General features: G+C 41.2%; 2 protein-coding genes across 2 annotated transcripts; one reads left to right on the forward strand and one right to left on the reverse strand.

Annotated features, from left to right (window-relative positions):
• Positions 1-3,969: 3,969 nt before the first annotated feature.
• LOC115112715 (homeobox protein OTX2-like) lies at positions 3,970-6,173 on the reverse strand. The gene is made up of 3 exons (XM_029639741.2): positions 6,152-6,173; positions 5,559-5,743; positions 3,970-5,127 (listed from the first exon to the last, which is right to left on the reverse strand). Exons 1-3 carry the CDS (start codon positions 6,171-6,173, stop codon positions 4,303-4,305), a joined length of 1,032 nt encoding a protein of 343 aa, XP_029495601.1. The 3' UTR covers positions 3,970-4,302.
• Positions 6,174-8,159: 1,986 nt separating this feature from the next.
• tmem254 (transmembrane protein 254) lies at positions 8,160-12,228 on the forward strand. The gene is made up of 4 exons (XM_029640865.2): positions 8,160-8,333; positions 9,535-9,638; positions 10,293-10,352; positions 11,372-12,228. The coding sequence occupies exons 1-4, from the start codon at positions 8,247-8,249 to the stop codon at positions 11,493-11,495; spliced, it is 375 nt and encodes a 124-aa protein (XP_029496725.1). The 5' UTR covers positions 8,160-8,246; the 3' UTR covers positions 11,496-12,228.

Consider the following 12,228-nt stretch of genomic DNA (forward strand, 5'->3'; position numbering starts at 1 on the left):
ACACTTGATTTGCATCTTTAGACAAGCATGTTTAGGCATATACCTTATGCATAATGGTAATCGATTTAGACTTTCTCTGTTACTTTCCTGATTAATCCAAAATTATTTTAAAACATTGCACAAAATCATTAGCTCTGACTCATAGGGATTATACTGCCCAGGTCTGCATTAGCAAAGTATGACAGTGTCATAATGACCTGAGGATTTAGCCTAAGTGAGAGGTCTGGGGGTCTGCAGGAAGAGACTGGCTGGTTGCTGGCAATGGATGAAAGGGAAAGGGGGATACCTTGTCAGTTGTCCAACTGAATGTATTCAATTGTAATGTGTCTTCCGCATTTAACCCAACCCCTCCGAGAGAATGGAAGGGAGTTATTGTGAGGATCCTGCAGATGGAGACAACACAGGAGGGAGTGGGTGCTGTGAAATCACCATCGAAGAAGAGGTTACTTGACCTCTGTGTTGCACTCATCTTCATTACCTTTCTAAAGTGGAGGAAGAACAAACTGACAAACACAAAGACACACCTGTGTTTCTGATAGTTGTGGGAACAGCTGTCTTGTTACACATGTTTGCCACACCAAACATTTGATGACTTCTCTCTTTATAGTATATTTCCATTTGATGTCACATGTGCACATATGCATTCATTCCTCCCCACAACAACTCTACAGTTCACGTCCACTTTGTTGATAGTCCCTAGCCAGATGTCGAAGGGCCAATCAGCATCAGGGGGTGTGGCTAATAAGAGCTGAGAAAATGTGCCTTTGAACCTTCAGTGTAGCCCTATCATCACAATTTGACAGTTACTGCAGCTGTCACATGACCAAACAATTACCTCATACTTGCTGTTAAAATCATGTAAAGTATTAGATGTTACACATGAGCCAATCAGAGAAGAGAAGCAACAGCCTTTAGTCAAATTCCAAATGAGACTATCTGCATTGCCTTTATGTAATCTATAATGAAGGCACATAAAATGCACATGTTAATTTAGCCTACTGTATATGTACTGTGTATAATACATTGTTCATTTTACCCAGCATGCATAAGCTAGGCTACTGTTGCAAGTTTGATGTTGTTAAGCTACATGAGTTCATTAGTGAGCTGCTGACCTTATTTCCCAGTGGATGACATTTAATATCAATGGTCTATTTTTGTAACCGGACAAGGTTTAAAGGTGAAGGCATCTATAAAAGACAGGTCTTGTCTTTTATTGTATCCCAGTAGTTCCTTTTTGATTGTTTTGATTTACCACTCTTGAGAGAACATTTACTTGAAATTAAATGTGCACGCAAATTAAATCTTTGTCTCAGTAGCTACGGTAACCGATAAGTCCCCAGCACTTCATTTGGATTGGTGCGCTCTTCTATCATATTTCTAGATACTGCATTTTTTCATGTGACACGCACAAACGCACAAACATATGCAGGTGTACGCACATGGACACACACACACAAACGCAAAGACGCGCGGACTCACACGCAGTGTCAATTTTCCAATGTGTAACAAGCTTGGGGAAGACAGGCATATGAGTGATGGGTTGTTCCATCAGCTGCTGGCACATCTAGGATATGAGTCCAGCCTTCACAAAAAAATATGGCCTGTAATTTCATCAATCCCTCAGTGTGGTCCTGTATTGCACAGTCTAATTTAAGAGCTCATCTCAGGGCTTTGTGATTGCTCCCCTCTCTCCTGTCTTGTTGCACATCTTCACTTCCAGCCATTGATTGATGCTGTTTGGAATGGGATGGGGGAAAGCTGTGTGTGTGTGTGTGTGTGTGTGTGTGTGTGTGTGTGTGTGTGTGTGTGTGTGTGTGTGTGTGTGTGTGTGTGCGTGTGTGTGTGTGTGTGTGTGTGTGTGTGTGTGTGTGTGCGTGTGTACATGCATATATATCCGTGTCCTCTTTAGGTCTCTCAGGTACACTACTAGAAAATATCCCTGTATGCAAATAATCTGTTTGTTATGTTTACCTTCTGTACACAAACATTTTCCTAAATGTTCCTCTATGGCCTGTGTAATAAATGATGCTACTGTGAATGAATTGTGCTGCTGGGTGAGAGCAACAGATGTCGTCTCTCTTTCCATTGTGTCTCGCAGCCCATTTCCCCCTGTGGAGCACGTGCGACTACAGGGGTAGCAGTCGCAGGAAAACGTTGGTCATAGCAACAGATATGCACCTCCCTACTCAGCTGATCTGGTGGATGCTGTTGTATTATGAGAGGGCGAGTGAGGTCATCGGTTGATTCGGTTGATTTCATTCATGCTTGCAGTCGACAAGACTGAATATTGCAGAAGGCACAGTTACATTTAGACAAAAACTTTCAAAAAACAAAAACACAGGGTATTGCGTTCGATGAAAAGGTTCCTAGCTTACAAGAAATGACAGTTTAAAAAGTCACATTTGGCTGTTAAAAAGTCTGATGGTTAGTGGCTATGGTAGAACGTTTCAGCCTGTTTGTCCTTGTGTGGATGCTGGACAGTCGTTTCTGGTTGTAAAGTAACTCTGCCAGTACTGTCTCCCCTTTCTGTGGTTACATGACGTAGGAGGGTGGTCAGTTTGGCGCATGACGGGAGGGATCTTCTATGGTGTCTATAGAAATCTTACAATATCATATGACAATATCCATGAGCCATAGAAAAATGGATGGCACAGACTATCTTATTTGTATTATAAAAGATTGTGGTTTTGGAATTATAGTTGGAAACATATACAGTCTTTTTGAACCATTTATCCTTTATTTTTCCCATGAAGGTTGACTTCTTTTGAGAGAGAGACCTGAAGAAATGTCAGCACGGGGAAAGCATTAGAAGTGTACGTCAACCATCAAAGAAATCAAAGAAATTAAATACATAACAATACATAATATAGAAGCAGAATGGAGTTTCAAAACACGGACACTACAATACATAATATAGAAGCAGAATGGAGTTTCAAAACATGGGCACTACAATACATTATATAGAAGCAGAATGGAGTTTCAAAACACCGGCACTACAATACATAATATAGAAGCAGAATGGAGTTTCAAAACACGGACACTACAATACATAATATAGAAGCAGAATGGAGTTTCAAAACATGGGCACTACAATACATTATATAGAAGCAGAATGGAGTTTCAAAAATCTATAAAAATGTATCCTATAATATATGGTAATTAAAATGGGTCATCGTGGTAATCTAGCATAAGAGTAATGACAAAAGCTCCTTCATCAGGCAGCTTGTATGGACAATTTAAGAGTTATGGTCAGAAACAGCATTATAATTTATACACGGTACATTGACCAGCTCCTTGCATTCCCATACTATGAATCTGTGACTTACAAGCACCATCTAGTGGATATATGTTGCTTTACACTGTGCAAGAGGGACAACTGATCAAATGCATGACAAATACAGATGAGTGTAAAGGAACGTAAATTCAAAGCCTTACTCAGTGGATTCATAACCATCTTGAAGGCCTACTTAGTCTCTCTGTGTTTTAAATACCCTTCATTATGGCATGATACTTTAAGAATCAACACGATATTACTTCCTCTAAATCAAAGGTGTTTTAATACAATGGATTTGTTCAAATAAAATAAAATAAAATGTTAATGTCACATGCGCCGAATACAATAGGTGTAGACCTTACAGTGAAATGCTTACTTTACAAGCCCTTAACCAACAATTCAGTTTTAAGAAAATACCTTAAAAAAAGTAAGAGTTAAGAATAACAAATAATTAAAGAGCAGCAGTAAATAACAATAGCTGGGCTACATACAGGGGGTGCCGGTACAGAGTCAATCTGTCAATGTGCAGGGGCACCGGTATCGAGGTAACTATCTACATGTAGGTAGAGTTATTAAAGTGGCTATGCATAGGTAATAACAGAGAATAGCAGCAGCGGGGGGTAGTGCAGGAGGGAGGGGGGTAGTGCAGGAAGTCTGGGTAGTGCAGGAAGCGATAGTGCAGGAAGCAATAGATAAATAAGTAGATAACCTAAAATGAATTGGGATGAAGTACATGGGAGAATAAATTGAATCATTGAGGAATTAAGGACGTATGATCCCCTCTCTCTCTCTCTCTCTCACTCTATCACTCTCTCTCTCTCTCTCTCTATCACTCTCTCTCTCTCTCTCTCTCTCTCTCGCTCTCTCTCTCTCTCTCTCTCTCTCTCTCTGAGAGCATTTAGTCCACAGAAACCCAGGCTATACAGTAAACACTATCGTACTCCCACAAACATACAAAATGCTACAATAATAATAATAACAATGAAGAGGTTGTCTATCGTTAAGAAAAAGAAGAGTGAGATAAGACTTCAGCAGTAAACCAGTTTGTCCCCATTGGGGTGGCTGTCCAGTCCATCTCCCTCCTGCCACTCTCCCTCCAGCTCTCCCAGGATCTCCTGCAGGGACATGGCCGGGAGCTCTGGCAAGGGGGCATGGTGCGGGGCTTGTCCTGGGTATTCTGGGGTAAACATAGCCATGCTCCAGGAGCCATCCAATCGGGAACCTTGGCCTTCCATCGGAGGGGTGTTCTCTTGTCCAACTTCCCAGCAGCCGGAATCCGGGGTGGCTGGGGCCTGGGTCTGGGAAATGGGGCCTCTATAGGCTTCCTGGGGGTTGTTGTAGAAGGGCTGCTGCTCGGCTGAGCGATGGTAGAGGAAGGCCTTGCTGGAGCCTGAGCTGTAGTTCCTCACCTCCAGAGGAGAGGGGCTCCATATGGACTGGACTGGGGTCGCCTGGTCAACTGCCTGGGGCCAGGTTCCTTGAACCATCTGGTGCCCGGGGCTCTTCAGGTGCATGCTGGAGCTGTATCCCAGCACCTTGGCCTGCCTTAACCCAAACTGGGAGGTGTTGTGGCCAGTCTCCTCCACTCCAGGGTAGGGTGGAAAGTAGCGTCCATAGAAAAAGTAATCCTCCTCCTTCACCTGGGTGGAGTAGGCAGGGGGCAGGCAGGGGGGGGTGGACAGAGGGGCAAGGCTGTGCTGGGTAGCCCCTGTCCCCATGGTGCGGGGCTGGGAAACTGGATCTTGGACAGGGGTGAACCCACCAGGGGTCTGTAAGCCAGAGTCTGACTGGCACAGAAACGTCTTAGCTCCCTTACACTTCAGAGTCCGAGCCCTCCTGTTCTGGAACCACACCTGGAGAGAAATTGCAAAACAACTGTGTTATAACACTGCCTTTAGAATGTACATCCAACGCAAACAGAAACAACCTGACTAAGATAGAATTATCTGCTTTGAGCCCATGTTAATAATTTCCCAAGCCCAACGCTCTCACTGTAGAATACAGTGAGAGCGTTGGGGGCTTATCTTGCTTTTGTCTCCTCTGTTTACTATAAGTGTTTTACATTCTACCAGTCAGACCAAACGAACCACAGATAAAACCGCTTACATCATCGTAGTGAATTAAAAGATAAACAGAAACCCTGATACCAGTATCAGCAGCACACATGCAGGCCCCATTTTGAACACAGGGCATTTGTAATATAAACCAAGCCCGTTACACTCGTGTGTGCGGGCGTCTGTGCGAGCGCGTTCCGGCATGCTTACATGTGTGCGTAGCTGCTTACCTGGATACGAGATTCAGGTAGCCCTGTTTTCTGGGACAGGCTCTCTCTCAGGCTGATGCCAGGGTAAGGGTCTGTCTCAAATGTGACACGTAGTAGCTCCACGTGCTCTTTGGAGAAGCTGGTCCTCTTTCTGCGGTTGGTACTCCGGGACGAGGCTACGGTAACGGCCATCTGTCCTGGGACATCTGAGGGGAAAAAATCAGGTTCCAGATCAGAGATGAGCCAGAGGAGCCCATGGCAGGACAGGTTGTGGAGGGTGGTCTTATCATGTAGTGAGTCTGTCTCCAGGATAGGTTTGCTTAGGCAAGAATCTATATGTGACTCTCTGTCACTTTGAAGCATTACGACTGGTAAACCTAGCCCATAGGACAAAAACATCTGTAAAGTTCCTTTGATATTTCAAACCCCCTAAAAATCCATTGTTTTTACGAAAGCAAATGTTCAGCTTTAGAGAATTTAAAAAAAGTACAAAATAAATACATTTCCCCCCAAAAATGACAATAATTATAATATGTGATTCACCTGGCCTACTCAAAAATACAAATCTGACATTGTCTATATGCTGGGTCAGCCAGTGACCGACCTCTCCTTACTGATGCTGGTGTCCTTCCACATGGTGCCTTGATAGTATCCTAGATGTGTAGGAATCTGTAAGTGTTCTGTGAGTCGGTATAGATGCTCCTTCATGAAGGCTCTCAAGAGCTCTGTCTCCAAAATGTATAGACCGCCCTTTTATATTGTTTGCAAGACTCTGTACCCAACCAGTATCCAAAGTTTGGCAGTTTGGAGGGGGGTATGTTTGTGTTGACCTGGGGGTTGTCTTAGAGGTACTGAGGCCAAGATAATGTGAATGGCCCTCTCCCATCCTCATCACATGCAAGGTCATTGGCACACAAGGAGACATAAAATACATGACTAAATAAAACACGACTCTTACGGACTAGCTGAAAATTGATGCTGTATAACAGTAATACGTGCTTACTTCTTTGTGTGTAGATAATGTGGAGCTTACTGCATTTTCAAGGTGCCTTATAAACAAGTGTTTGGCATTGTGTCCACAGAAACTATTACAGCTGCTAACTTTTTTTTTGTATTCACAAAGTCCTTGGTTTGTTTGCATCCATTAACCGAACAACTGGCTTGAAGAAATATCAACTCACGTGCCTATTAGTGAAACGCAAAATGCCATTCATGAACAGAACCTTTTCCACGACTGCTGTGTTTTATTGAAAAGCAACACAGATGCAAGATATAAAAATAAGAAAAACAAGGATGTGTAATTGTTTGGTGATTTAATAGGACCATAATCAATATGCTACCTCACCTCCCAATTTATGTATAGGCCCAATACAGTGAAAGATCAGGGGTTGCGCTGGTTTCATCATGGCCTATGGGAAAGACTGACCCTGAGGACAGTGAACTTTCAGCTCAGTGACACTGATAGAAATGTAGGGACACCCGACACAGGTATTTTAACACAGAAGTAGTTGAACCAAAAAACAATAATATTATGTAAATAGTACAATATACTGTAATATACCTTAGTATTTTATCTCTTACTGGTATTAATATGATTATATAGTAATAATCCTAAATAACATATAACAAAATGCAATAACAGCACTGTTACCTCTACTTTTAATATCAGCCGGTGAGACATTCCTTGTCTTTTCTTTCCTTATCTGGTCTGCGAGAATCAGTGTCTCCATGCTTTGGGACGGCTCCTCCTTTTCCGGGGCCATTGGACCTGACAGCAATTCATTCTGGGGGTTATCCAAATCCTATTACACATTATGTGTAGCCCTTTGGTCCTTCAAGCCTCTTGCAAAATTGGTATTGTCCTCCTCAATACATACATAGCCTATAACATTTGCATTTGCACACTTCAGAACGTGTCATATGGTGGCTCCTCGCATACTGTTTCATCACTGCTTCAAATAAAAGCTATATTACAAAATAAACAAGTTAAAACTCATAGCACATGCAAATACATTGTCTCTATTTCACAATGGCCTCATGTAGGCTATTCTTTGAGTTCATGAACTGTTTTGCTCAGGATTTAAATACTTCTGACACACAGTTTTACATGCAATAATCAGTGAATAAATAAGTAATAATAACTAGTTTGACCAATTCCCATTTGACTAATGGTGTAATTACTATAAAGTGATTGATTCGTTATTGTCATGCAGATAGAGATATCTAGACTATGAGGATCAGATTGTAAATACCTTAGGTCCCATGACCATTTTACTGTAGAACCATTAGTTTTAGATCTAGTCTACATCCATTAGCCACTAGATGGATAATGTCCCACTTTTACTGAGCTTTAATCCTATAACTTTGAATAAAATAGACGAAAATCATTGGCAAATACATTTACTTGCCAATGATTTTCGTCTATTCTATTCAAAGTTGTAAATGTATAATAAATCAACAATACATGCACACATGCAATGCATGCACTTTTAACTTTTCTCTTTATTTCTATCAAGGCTATTCCTATTTCGAAACAAAATAGCACTTGTCTCAAATCAATATTGAACCTTGGATATCATATGACTGATAAAGAAAGATTGACATCATCCTACTCTAATCTCATTCAGAGACAGCCGTCTCGGTACAAAAGCGTACCTACTGTTTTTGTTGCACGTGTTAATTTGAGAGCGGGACAAGTTATACGCAACCATGGCCAAAAGCGACGGGTGTCATTATTTTAGAAGAACCAGTGTTTTTTGGATAACTACAGTGGCGCTTTCGATGGGATACTTCACAGTAAGTCAAAGCCACAAAACGTGGATGGTTTTGAAGCAATACCACCGCAATTATAAAGACTGTGCCACAGCCATGGTGCCGTAAACATAGCCAAAGCGTCACCACGAATAGACTCCGGGTGGATCTCCATTTTACTCGGCCAACTTTCTTTCTTTTATTCAGACATTTGTTTTTGTTGTTTTTGTTATTCAATTCCCGTGAAGTCCATGACGAAGTAGTACAGTATTTAGCTTACGAAGTTAGCCTGGATGTTGCGCGTGCAATGAAAGTGTATCCAGGTCATCAACCCTGCGAGTTAAATATGAATGATTCCTGCTGTAAGATCCCGGCTAATACAATTAATTTGAAAATGTGTAATTAATTGAAAAATATATATATTGTATAGTTTCCGTTGTAATTACCGACTTTTAAGCTATCTATTATTGCATTTACTTGTGGTGTGGGGGGTGGGGGAGTGGAAGAATGTACCTGCGCTGCGGAATGGAAAGGATCGAAAGAATTCCATGATATTGTAACGTTAGATAGCCTTTGACATTTCTCTAAGCAGGCCTATTTATCAACCATAGATAACCCTATAGATAACGCATTATGTTTGGAATGTGGGGAAAGGGTGAGTTTAACCTAACATAGCAGGCGTGAAAAGATCATTTGGGTGCAATATGTCTCTTAGTAGTCTAGTTCTATTCTGGCTAAATAATATCCCCTCATTGACACATAATTTCCCCACCACATCTATGGTATGCGTTGCCTTCCTCAGTCATGTAAGTCAGAGGTCATACTAATGTCAGGATGTGTGCGCCAACACAGGAACCCCAGTGACAACTGCTTGCTAGGACTGTCAGCGAAGCTAAATGAGTTTGGCTATATCCGAACAATGATGAGCCAAAAGTGGAGAGTTAGTGCACAATGGCCTCTGCACACGCTGGAAGCCCTCTGGAATGTATAGGCCTGAATAGTCTTTTTGTTAAGCATGTTGCAACCTGTCAGAGGTGGACATAATATTCAAAACTCAATGTTACAGTGACCATGTGATTATATTCAAAAATTACTTGGATGGGGGACACGTGTACCTAATTAATGTTGTCAAAAGTTGTGGAAGCAATTCATGTGTATGGGGCACTGTTTATAACATGCTATTTAGTGAAAACGATGTGTTTTCCATGAACTGACCGTCTGACCGCATCTCTGTTCTGTGTTTCAGTGGACAGTGTTCTGGCCACAGCAGGTCCCCTATGACAACCTGGGCCCGCTTGGCACCCTGTCCAGATACCTGGTGGACAATTACCATTCTCTCATGTACAAAGGGTAAGTTAGTGTTTCTCCATGGTAATGTTTACAAGATTCTGTCATCAAGTAGTATTCGTCAAAATGTTGGCCAAACAACTTTATAGTCAGCATGAGGATAGTCAATGTGAAATTGAAAGAAATTCTGAATGAAACTGCAGCTCCTACAGTTGTTAGGCCTAACTCTGTAATAACCAATAATTTTAGGTTTAGCATGCAAATGAACAAGGAATAATTACTGCACTGGGTAGGTTTGCCAGCACACCATATCACTGTAAATGAGATTTCAAGTGATGTGCCAAGTACCCACAGAATACAGAGGCTTGGTCAGTCTGCATAATCCACTGTGTCCCACTCTCTTTCAACATTTTCGCACTCTTTTCACAACATTTTCAAACAGAGTAACACTTCCACTCATCAATCACATGCATGACCGCTTATGAAATATCAAAGAAACACTCACACATTTTATATCCGCACAAGACCAATGTGTTTTCTGTTTTTGAATCTCTAATCAATTGCTGTGGTGTGGGACCATTACACTGTAGCTTGAGGAAATCATAAAATCATTGGTCACTTGCCTGAAAAAAATGTAAGACTGTTTTTAAAGAAAGCTGTTAGACATTGATTAGAGACACCCTCATTCTGAATGTTGGATGTTGCTCTGTGTTTCAGATGGTGGGCAACCTGGGTCATCCACGTGGCAGAAGCCCTTGTTGCCATGAAGGTCTGCAGGTAAGATGGATGTTCATATATCCATGTCTCCTCAAGGGGGTGCTATTGTTCTGCTTTCTATCAGGCTCCCTCTAGTGACATGCTATCACACCTACTTTAAAACCCAAAACCTTAAAACCCCTGTAGGTCTAAGCCTAAGCAATATCTACAAAGCTAACATGTATCATTGTTTTAAGATGGTCATTAAATGTAGAATTTAGTCATTTTAATTTAGAATTGTAGGACCCTTGTCGTTATAAAACAAATATTTGATAATACATTGAATTTGGCCTTTACTGCTATAGCCCAACACATTGAATAACACATTGATAAATGGCAAAACCAAAAGTTCAAAAATAAATATTTGTATTTTATTTTGACCCATGTTTGGTCACGTTATTTTTTGTCACATTTTACCCCCTATGCACTTTTAGCAATTTTTACAGCCTGGTACTGGGTTAACCTTCAGACGACTCCCCTGAAGTTTGTGTGCGTCATAGAGTAGAACATCTGGCACCTTTGTGTTTTGGAGAGTCTCCCCTTTCGATATTGGGGACATATATTCGGTTTGTGAAAAGACCTCTTCGAAATGAGGATGTCCGCGACAGAGTTCAGACGACTGCCGTGAAGCTTGTGGATGTCGTAGAGCCAAAACAACCGACACTGTCGTGTTTGTGAAAGTCTCCCGTTTTGGCATATTAGTTACTTAGCTCAAGCCTATGTGTTGACTCATGTTGCCCAAAGGTCAAAGAGAATTGAAGAAGTGGGAGTCATAGAGCTACTGTTGACTGTACCGAATACAATAGTTTTATTGTGATTCTTCTAGTGCACCATTCCACATCATGTTTTGTTTTGGCCAGAAGGGGGCATCGTATAACTGCATGTCTAGTTACATTTAAGATCTTACTATGCACAGCCTTCTGTCTCCTGTCTTTATATTTGCCAATTTGGACTCTACTCAATACCTTAAGGGCCATTGTGTTCTAGTCACTGACACTGAACCTGAGACCAAACTGCTGCCTGTCTGTGTCTCTTCACAGTGACAAAGGGGTGGACGGCACAATGACACGTTGCCTCTGGTTTGTCCAGACGGTGCTGTTTGGCTTTGCCTCTCTCGGCCTGCTTCTCAAATACAAACCTGACCACAGGACCAAACAACACTGATGCCACAAGGAAGACCCTGCTGCAGAACAGAGTCTATAGTCTTTATAGACTACACCACCACTTCCTCTACAAATAATGAGTGGCCATGGCATGATGTGAACTTTTATCTGTAATCTGTTTAATCTGTTTGGGAACAAGATAGTCATTTGTGATTCCAGATTGAACAGTGCCCAGAGAGGACCATAAATGAAATAACTTACAACATTGTGATTGTTAAGGACCTTTAGACCTTCTGATTGAACAGTAGAAACATTCAAGCCATCAAAACTCTTCATCTTACGATACATAGCTATTGTGAAGCTTCCCACCACACACCCAACATTCCTCAGAAAATAAATGCACTTTTTTTTATCCAGAGCATATTTTAGGACAGGATGCAATGCACTGTTTACACAGAGATTATCACAAGGTTCAAAATGACAAAATATTTTCTGTTTTATATCATGATGGAAAAGTACCAAAGTTTTCCTACAAAATGTTTTCTAATCATGCTACAGCATTTTCAAATGTTAAGTTCAGATCACCCATTATAATCACTGTTTCTTGTTTTAAGGAAAAAGGACTACAGATGTTCCTTAGATTACATTAGATTAGATTAATCCATTTGCCTTTAAGCATGAGCATGCTGGGAATTAATTCACAAATTAATATAGATAAGGGATAAGATGAGAGACGAAGAGTGAAGTTCTCTCATTTATAACGTGTTACAAATAAAGAGTGATTGATGAACAAA

This window comes from Oncorhynchus nerka, linkage group LG28 (assembly GCF_034236695.1).
Source record: "Oncorhynchus nerka isolate Pitt River linkage group LG28, Oner_Uvic_2.0, whole genome shotgun sequence".
Taxonomy (NCBI): Eukaryota; Metazoa; Chordata; class Actinopteri; order Salmoniformes; family Salmonidae; genus Oncorhynchus; species Oncorhynchus nerka.